The sequence below is a fragment of the Amphibalanus amphitrite genome, unplaced genomic scaffold, assembly GCF_019059575.1.
Source record: "Amphibalanus amphitrite isolate SeventyFive unplaced genomic scaffold, NRLGWU_Aamphi_draft 000173F_arrow, whole genome shotgun sequence".
NCBI lineage: Eukaryota > Metazoa > Arthropoda > Thecostraca > Balanomorpha > Balanidae > Amphibalanus > Amphibalanus amphitrite.
The window spans coordinates 499,603-510,000 of record NW_024881668.1 but is presented as its reverse complement, the minus strand read 5'-3'; the positions used below and the strand labels follow the sequence as shown (position 1 = coordinate 510,000).

At 44.0% G+C, this 10,398-nt stretch overlaps 1 protein-coding gene across 9 annotated transcripts in view; it reads left to right on the top strand.

Annotated features, from left to right (window-relative positions):
- Positions 1-10,398, top strand: part of LOC122383774 (longitudinals lacking protein, isoforms A/B/D/L-like) — a 61,155-nt gene that overhangs the window by 9,756 nt on the left and 41,001 nt on the right. For 2 of the 9 annotated variants that reach the window (XM_043370526.1, XM_043370522.1), the window contains exon 6: positions 7,110-8,467. The exons of the other annotated variants lie outside the window; for them this stretch is intronic. In XM_043370526.1, coding sequence (XP_043226461.1) covers positions 7,110-7,402 — 293 coding nt within the window. In that variant the 3' untranslated portion in view covers positions 7,403-8,467. Of the gene's footprint in view, positions 1-7,109; positions 8,468-10,398 lie in introns of those variants that run through there. 9 annotated transcript variants of the gene reach the window in all.

Below are 10,398 nucleotides of genomic sequence, written 5' to 3'. Positions count from 1 at the left end.
CATAATGCTCACAATCGCATCTCAGACTTTCTAAGGAGTCGCGTGGGCTCCCGTGCGGTTGTCAGTGCAAAATGTGCGTTGCAAATTAACCACGGTTTTGCTGCATATCTACAAAGAAAAGAGAAATCAATTCCTTCTTTGTGCCTCCTCGTTGTTCCGGTGTAGTTTTAGCAGAACAATTAATAAAAACGTCCCGAAAATCAAATGGGGTTGCCGATTCTTTTATTAAGTTTAAGGTCATAGAAATCCGCGTTTTGGTTGCCCTAATCTTGGAGCCCCTCATTTTAAACTGTATGTAGATTAAAGGCGCACTGCAAATTATTGTTTGCTCTAACATCATGACCTTGTTCTATCCTCCGGGATTTCTGTTTTGACAAAATCAGCTCATTTAGGCTTTGGGCTGTCAGTTCGTGCATTTAAAATCACGACGGATACCCAGAAGGCACCCGTCGAGCCCTCCAAGAAATCAGAAATATCAAGTGTATCAATCACCTCTGGAGGAACTTTTACAGGTGGGTCTTCGGCACTGCGTATTCCTTATACTGCCATGTATTGTATAAATGTGATTGTACGTTTAGTGAGTGAGTCCGGATATGCAAAGAAAAAAACAATATATTTGCTTTTGTTTTTACGCGACCGTGCACTATTTATATCTAAGTATGTCTGCTCTCTACTTACTGATCAGTTGTATTGGTATGCATGAATTGCCTTTCGGTACTGCGAATGTTTTAACGACTATAAATAACGAATTCCATGAATTATATTTACAACGTTCAATGTTCGGGTGGTAATTATTCGACGTGTAATAAATTTGAGCCATAGTGTAATAAAGAACTTATTATTACACTTATTATTATTACACTATGTTATTTATTACACTGTGTTTGGGCTTATTTTGACGATTTATCATCATTTGCACTTGCATGTTCTGTAATCTTTTTCTTTTTTAGAGGGGTGGTCATAGTCATATGTTCCGTTCTTTAGTGGCATTGGTACGTAATTAGAGCTAGTGCAGCTAATACGATATGCCAGCACTGTTTTAAAATTAACCGTGTTTTTATACGTGACCTTTAATGTCACAAATTCAACAACACTTTTCAGTTTTCACTCAAGGCTTGGTTCAAATGAGTTTTTCACAATGGCTAGATAGCGTTGTGAATGTGAGTAGTTTAGATCATGCCTCGCTTTAGAATAGTCTCTGAGCTGCAAGCCGAGCCAATGAACCAATCTGTGAGGTAGTTCTTAGGAATACCTACGGCAATCAGAGTGCTCTTATTTCTGTGAAAAGGGGCTTCTAGTCTGGCGATTTTATCTGTCGCGACGGCAACGACATACCGAGTGCGACGAGCAATCTATGTAATGTAGCGTCTGTGTAATGTAGCGTCATAATTGCTGAGTCTACCAGATGCCAGCACTGGTGTTAAATGTTGAGTTCGGACCGCGACAACGCCGTTTAAGGCTCAAGTTCAAGGTATTTCGCGTTTGTCTTTACTTTGAATTTTATGTGTACTTTTCATCTGGTTTTCTTGTAACATACGTAAGTTTTTTTAAGTTGTTGAATCTGACTTGTGCTTATTTGAGCTTTCAACTTACCGTCAACGGTATGAAACTTGGCGTTTGAAACTGGCGCTTGAAGCAGTTCCTTTAGTGCTGACTGTTGAAACACCAATTTGTGTTTCGTTAGTTGTTCAGTGTCATTTTTTCGGTGCAAATATTAAACATTTTCTTGGTGAGTTACTGTGACCACTTCGTTATTTCATATTCCGTGTTCGTCTGGTACTCGCGGAACTGGGATTATCGTGCTCTATTTGTAAACTAATGAAGAGGAATGTAATGACATAGTTCCGGCTTTCGTAGAGTTTCTGCTTCACTATTACCCCGAAAATAATCGATTGATTATTGTTAGAATTATCATTATGATATCTTCCCTAATTGTAATGTAGTTTCAGTATACATTGTGATGCCATTTATCGAAGATATATCTAGATAAGACTTGTGCCTGTTTCTTTTTCAGGTAGCACGGATGGATCTACCTTCCTTCATTGTTGATGCCTACCTATTGGATAGATCACTACCGGCTGAAATCACAAACGGAACGCGGCGTGTCATTTCAAAACTATCTGCTCACAAAAAGGTACCACCATGCCTTTTTGGGTGTACACATGACTAAGTGCCGGGACGATTTATCTTTAGAGTCATGTCTCTACATCTACAGTAGTGACCAAGATCTTAAGTCTTTTTGGAGGGGTTTGGCTCCCCCCAAGACCTCTGTATTTCTGGACTGAACACAGAAAATCTGGCCATGACCACAACGCAAACGGTCTTGAAAGTCAGCGCTTGTGACTGAAGTTAGTTTACCAGATTCACGTGTACAGAGGTCTATGCTCTCCTCTTGCCGCTGTGTTCTCCGCGCTTTGCTGTCGCTCGTTTATTTATTGATGTTGAATATTAAACATTTATTTGAAGGTGGAAATTGAAAGCGACTTTTCTCGAAGATTTCACTTTGAATCAGTTAGCATGTTTCTGTCCTCCCGATATGTTTTGGTGTTGCTCTCTCTGCACTTTATTTTATTGAAAGTATGCGCGACTTGGATTTCGTGATTGCGGCTTGGATCTTTATGAAATATCTGCAACATTTTAGGTGAGTGTGAACGAATTTCATGTGAAATACACTGCACATTCGACTTTACTTTTTTGATTTTGATGCTTAAGAAGCCAAATGAGATCGAATCGAATCGAGTGAATGCTGTTACTTATTTAAGCCTTTTTTCCTTTTGAATTGAAAGTTGACACTTGAGGGTGATGTATTATTTCACTCACTTTAAAGTTGATAAAGCATTGAGGGCTTTTTACCGATTGAACTGACTTCCATTTCTGTTATTCAGCGACTCTCTTCTCCTTTACTGTTAAAAGATTTTAAATGTGGGGTTTGTGTGGGGGACCCCACATCCGTGCGGGAGCTACTTTTGATCCCTGCCATAGTGAAATGCTGATGAAAAGCTGGTAAAGGCCCTGCGACTTTTTACCAGTTTTCCTTACCCTTTATGCTAAACCAACACTGCCTATCAAGCACCACATGTATTTCAACGTAGTTTTGCCATAACATTCGTTACTCCCTCAATAACAGCCGAACTAACATCAATCCCATCTTGATTTCAGATTCACGGCCTATGTTTGTCTGCAAAGAATGCGGCCGTCGCTATAGCAACCGACAAGCGTTGACACATCACCTGAAGGTTCACCAGGGCCTCACAACGTGCCGTCTCTGCGGGAAGGTGCTCTGTATCGTGTCACACCTCCGGCGTCACCTGGCGCAGGCGCACAACCTGGGGCCGGAGCAAATACGTCTGTTGGCGCCGACGGCCGTCCATGGTCGATATCAAGGGATGCACGATCAGGGATGGATGGCTGCAGCCGCTCAGGGGGCTGGACAGGGCACTGCGCAGGATTGGCAGCAAAGGGCTGAGCAGAACGCTGGCCAGGGAGCTGTGCAGGATTAGCAACAAAAAGCTGAGCAGAACGCTGGCCAGGGAAGTGCGCAGGATTAGCAACAAAGGAACTGAGAAGAACGCTGGCCGGAGAAGTGCACGCCACTGGCTACCAGGAGCCGGTCAGCAGGATGGACAGGGTGTTGTACCGGGCGCTGGACATAACGTGCTGTATAGTGTACAAAGTGTAAAACCTGAAGCGCCGCGAGATCAATGAACCGTCTTTTATATCCTCAGAGTCATCCTTTTATCTCGTTTGCTAAATCGCTAAATCTTTGAAATTCCGGGTTGAACAGTACCTGTTTCGCGGGTTTAAAGTGGACAACCGTCATTGAAGTAATTTATCGCAACGAGTGATCGTCAGCGGGGATAGGTGGGAGTCGTGACGGACTGAACGATAGAGGTGTACTAACTTGTAGTCATTTTCCCCCTGATCGCATCAGTCTCGTAGCCTGAAACGGTATTGCTAGGCCGAAGGGCCCATCGCAAGAAACCAGTGCAGAGGGACGGAGGAGTGTGTTGACATGCTTCACAGCACCAGTTTTATCCTGGTGTGGATATGACTATGTGACAAGGTGGTTCGTTTTGACGACATCATATACAATGGTCGGGTATGAGTGACCAGAGTAATGCAGAAGGAGTATTGGTGTAAGTGACTTATGTCTTTTACCATGTTGCTGTTTTCTCTTCGTCTAAAGGTAGTGACCGTTGTTCACTTACCACTTCGTCTAAAGGTAGTTAGTGCCCGCTGCTCACTTACAACTAGTGTTGAAACAGAACGTTTCGCCTTCCGCATTGTGTCGTAAAAACACAACATTGAGAAACAATTGACGTACGATGATATGATAAGCCGTCACTCTCAACACATCCTCTTAGTGATTTGGTAGGTTGTGCCCAAACTGCTACTTAACAAAGTGAATGACGTGAGCTCTTGCGAAATGGCACAAACAGATATGGGAAAGTCAACAGTGGTTTAGCGTCTTTTGGATTTGCAGCTATAAGCATGCTGAACTCTTGACTCCGGGTGTCTCAAAGCCGCAGTGTCATGTAGTTGTGCAGACTGATCAGTGATCAGTGATAAGTGTGACATTTGTTTGTGTTAAGTAGTAGCGCAAGTGAATCACGGTCACAGGGGAGCACTGCCGCTTCAATTCTATTGGCCGTGGTGTCTAACGGTGGCGGCCATATTGCGCAGACCAAGAACCGGCCGCCGCCTGTGTTGAGGAATAGGGAATTCGGGACCTCGATTTACGTTTGCGGCCGCCGCATCCGTTACGTTCAAGTAACGTAGATACGGAACCCGGCATCTTACGCAGAATTGAGTGGGGAACACGATCGTATCTTCAGAATTCCTCAAATTCACTCGCCGGACCTACATTTGCCCCGGCCGAGGGGGTTGATTGAACCCACCTCGCTAATGCGCCGCTAATTTAACTAGAATTTAGCGGTAAAGTGGTCGTATGCGGCAAAGTATAATGCAGAGTGACTGGTAGGAACCCACTGTAAAGGTCTCAAGTCAACCGGTGACCTCTGAGGTCAGGTCAAGTGATCTTAGGCAAGGGTTCGGTTTTTGGTAAATAACTTCGCCAAAAATGGCAGTAGAGCCGCGATTTTGGCATCATCGTGTTCAGCTAGCTCAGGCGCATCGAATGATATACTTTTTGTTCGGGTCAGGTCAACTTAGGGTGTTGACCTCATGTCAAGGTCAGGTCAGCACCCCCAGGTCACGAAGTTGGTCGAAAGAGGTCTTGTCGCATATCATTCGATTCGGCAGGTCTTCCTGAGTCCATTGGTGGCTTTCCCGACTCGCTAGCTCAATTTGATCGGGAGTTATTGAAGAAAAATTGTGACCCTTGTGACGTCACAAATGACGTCACGCAAGAGCAACAATGTAAATATGAAGCATAGAACCTTGCAAGGAGTGCATGAAATCATGATTCTATATGCTTGAGATAGTTTCAGATCATTCTCGGCGCCAAAATAGCAATTTTCATATTTCCCCATTGACTTATAAGGGTTTAACGTATTAGTTCCTTATATCTGAGGATTTTTTTAGGATTTCATCTTGTTCTCCACTCAATTCTGCGTAAGATGCTGGGTTCCGTGTCCACATAGCTTGAACGTAACGGATGCAGCGACCGCAAACGTAAATCGAGGTCCCGAATTCCCTATTCCCCAACACAGGCGGCGGCCGCTTTCTGGTCTGCGCAACATGGCGGCACCGTTGGACACCATCTGGCGGCCGATGCGCATTCCACATTATAGAGTTCAGTGATCACGGTGTAAGTACGTGAATGTGTGTTGCCACGCCGGATTTGAATCCTCATCAGAATTAGACTGGTGTACATCTGCAGATTCACGGGTTTATGGCGTCTTCTTTGTAATTGTGTAGTGTGTAACCTGTTCAGTATGTGTTTTTAAAATGATACTAGAATGCCGGGGTTGTGTAAATAGCGTCGCGAATCAGTCATAGGACATTGGCTAACGGCCATTTGCCATGTCACCATTCTTGCATGTTCATTGTTTTTTGCACAGCATTTCTATGTAGAGAAAATAAACTTTTCAAGTGTTGTGTCTGAAAGCGATTTTTGCTGAGCACCGGTGACGGTTGCTGGGGGGAAGTGCAATCTGCTCGATGATAATTATGCCAATCGAAACTTTTTTTTTGGAATAGTGACTGCATTGGTATTGCGTGGTCCTGTAATAGGTAGGTACCAGGCGATTTGATTGGTCAAGAATGCATTGACAATGATGAAAGGCAATAAAATCAATGGGTGTTACACATATCTCCATGTAAATTGACATGAGGCGACATGCGAAAGCATAAACAAAATCGTATAGTTGATTCGGGCGGTTTCATTGATGTAAGAATTCCTTCCAATGCGTTTGGATGAAGATTCCTTTCCTCTTCAAAGTACCTACCATCGATCACCTCTGAATGGTCGCAAAATGACATTGTAGTCTGCGCACCCTAAAGCCCAAACAAGCAACAAAAAAGATCACATCGGAAAAGTAAATATTTTGTCAACCAAGTTGCACACTTTTTTTCTAAGCCGCCACCCATGATCAGGTGACCAGGAGTGTCCCCTCCCTCTATCTCAGCGACACACAGAACCTTACGTTAACACCAGAATAACTTAAAATTTCAAGTTGCGGCACTTCCAGCTAGGAAATGAAATGAAACATAAAAAGCAGTAAAGAGAGAGTCCAAGGTTAATATGAATGAATAAGAAGCAAAGTAGTTGACACTGCAAACAATGGTGACTGCCCTCTACTGAAAGCCCATCCTCTTCACTCGCTCACATTCGTAACATTCATACACAGTATCCAATACGAGAAAAAGGCATAATCGCTGGGGAAGGTTGGTTAGGGGGCTCTCTCATCAAAGGCAAGATCATCATCATAATATAACTACTGGTCTAGTCATGCATGTGGGTCCGTTAGCCCAGACACTCGGAGCACCCCACGAAGATTCCGCAAACAAGTAAGCAATCTACCTACAATTTGCTGTTAGAGGTTAGCTGGCTTTAGCTACATACTTTTAGAGCCTTCCTCTTCGACACCCTGTCATCTAAAATCATTCAAAAATGAATTATTATCGACACACCTCTCCGGTTTCAGCTCTGCGTTCGCCTGAAGCGACCTCCTGCCATATCTGTGGACGGTATTACACCACTGCCCGTGCTCTGCGCGCTCACATGAAAGTCCACCTGGGCCTGACCACCTGCCGGATCTGCCTCAAAGTGATCTGTACCGTGGGCCACCTCAGACGGCACCTGCAGTCCGAGCATCGCCTCACTCCAGAGGAGGTCAGGCAAATGCTCGATTCAGGTGGTCAGGTCTCGACCTCTGCAAGTCCGGGAGTTACGGGACTTCACTCGCAACAGAGCTCAGCAGGAGCTGTTTCCAAGTGATCTATGCAATTAAACACCTGGGATAATATCTTCAGGTGGAGCATGGTGTATCGGTGTAGACCGTACGTCGCCTCATGTCAGCTCTGGTAGCAACGTGTTCATTTTCAACCAGTTTGGGGGCTTCACCAGGCCAACCACAGCAGAAGAACGAATCAGCGACAGCATAAGGACGAAACAGTGATGTTGTCTGGTAGTCGAAGACCATAGGTTGGACGTTCGGGAAGTGTTAGAAGTAGTCAACCGGCGCGAGGGACGTGGAATCAGATTATCAGGGAGGTGGAGGAGTAGTGCGGACTAGCTCAGGAAATCGTAAAGAAGGAGGCCCGAGTGAATGCTGGATGTTTGGACAGGGGAGCATGAAGCGACAGTAAATGGTGCCTTTTATGAAGAAAGTTGGCGATGGCTTGTGTAGATCGGCCCACGGAGGCGCCAAATGTCACCAGTGGGTGCTTCGATAGCGGTGCTAGAGCCAAACATTTCTGAAGGACGTATGGTAGTTCAATTTTCTAGAGCCATTGCATCCTTATGGCTGTAATTGTATTTTTCTTTCTCAACGACTGAATAGCGCTACAAAACAGATATAAGTGATTCTTCAAGCGTGTGAAGTAGTCAGTCTTTTGTTTCGTTCACTGCTATTGTTTGGATGTAGCTAAACATTTTGTATTCGTTTGTGAGACTTCTGACAGTGCAAGTTGTGTCAAGGATTGGCTTTGTCAATTCAGCATTGAACGTATGGCGTTGGTTTAGTTAGTGACACTTCAGTGTCGATAATGTGGCCTCCGATGCCATCGTTGTATCTACAGCTCAACGAGTTTTAGTTTGAGACTCCTAGTTTCGACATCGTTTTTCTTTTCTTCACATGCCCAGTATACACGTACCCTTTGTGCATATGATCAACCATCACTTTCAGGTATTCTTACACTCTGTATTGTATTGTAGGCCGAGGCACTCATGTTCGTATTTGTTCTTATTCGTCTTCTCTTGCCGGCGATATGCTCACTGCTCAGGTCCATCTCATGTCTTGTAGGTATGGTGTCTTGTGTATAAATACAGTTATCATGTATCTTTTATTGCATCTTGTTTCATGAATTGTGACCAAGCAAGGCTTGTTACGGTGATGCTTTTTGCATGCGCCTACCTTCATGTATTCATAATTCCTGAGTGTAATGTGTTTTACCATACATTTGCGGTATTTCTTAGCCAGGAGTCTGACCTCAGTTTGTTGCTTATTATTAATCGGTACCTTATGTTGTTCGTGATGAGAATCTATTTAGAAGTACTGGTATCGCCATTGTTCCTTTGGCAGTGACAAGATTTGTAATTTGCCAGTTCATTAGCGTCAGTTAGGTAGCTGCTTTCAGTTGGATTACATTGTGGATTTGTAGATAACATTGTAGATACATTTTAAATCACTGCTCTGTAAGCCAAAGTCACAGCGAAAGGAAGCCTACGGTGTAAGATCATTCCATAACGTTGTAGATACATTGTACATCACTTGACTGTAAGCTAAAGTCACGGCGAAAGGGAGCTTACGGTGTAAGATCATTCCAGTGTGGAGGAGTCACCTAGGCTTATGTTAAGACTAATGAGCCAGTCTTGTGGTATTTTCGGTGAATAAAATATATTCAAGAATGCTAACCTTTGCTATCTATGATGTGTTCGTAACATCTCTACCCCTCCGCCAGTGTCGGAATGTATATCAATAAATTGGTGCGGGCATCGTACCATCTCATTAGGTATTTACTATAGTATCAACTATTGGCATCGATTGACAGCAAATCGAGCCTTCTCTCTGTGTTCACTGGCTGATTTGTCTCATGATTAGCAATAGGTTTGGATGTTGCCGAGCAACGTTAGGCATACAAGGTGTAATAAACCTGTCTTCGATTCATGGACTCTCATTTTAAGCGGATTGGCAGCTGATACTGAGCAGTACAGGGGCGTCGCCGACGGGGGGGTCGGGGGGGTCGTGACCCCCCCACTCTTGAAAACTGGGGGTGTCGACCCCCCCACATTTTGCGATGCTGAGTATGCTTTTTTAGCTTTTATGTCAGTGAAGCAGGCGTCAGCAACACCAACAAATACATCAGATTCAGAATCGCTTCAAGAGCTCCCTAAAGCCAATTAGCCAATTACCTAAAGTTCAATTAGCTGTGGGCGGGGAACACCAGCACAACAATATTTTTAAGTAGCCACCATTCTAGTACCTTTTTATCCCTCAAAAGATTGGACGCGCCAAAACTGCCCCGAGCTTTCGTCTGATCGTTGAAAAAAAAATGGTCGCAGTCGATTCGTCGGATCAGTACCTAACTACAAAACTACAAACTAGCCTCAGCCCCATGGCTACCGTCACAACTGGCTGTACAGTGCACATGTAGATTGTAGGGGAAAGGGAGTCAGATGAAACCGTCTCGGGCTTTCGCAAAGAAGTCGCGCAAAAAGGAGCCGATTGCAACGAAACTTCCGGTGTGCTCGAGTTAATCACCTACTTAAAAATAAATCGATATCCCTGATTCAAATAAAGATGACCTTGGTTCACTTTTTGATAACATGCTTTTAATTTAGGTATAGGATAGTTTTGGAGCTGATTTTGAACTTAGCGCCCATCTGAACATTTAAGAAGTAGTTGTGTTGCTTATACATATGTATAACATGTTAGGAAGCAATCAGTGGTGGTCATCCACTATTAGGTACTGGTCGATCTGACCTGACATGATCTACCCCAAATGCATGGAGTCATCATCTTCGTTCAAAACTAAGATAACATTCGTAATCAGAACCTCGAAAAACCATCACAACTTACATTCACAAAGTTCTAGCAGGTCCCGAGTTTCCCTACTTATGGGCGATGACCTGAGCCCTGAGATGACCCGAAATCTTGTAAATGGGTATTATCGGCTTTCTCTCGTCACGGGCAGCATGCTCTTTTTTCCGCAAACCTCTAGATCGATCAGGGGTCGAAAGCATACCTCAGCGGTACTTTAGTATACGTTATA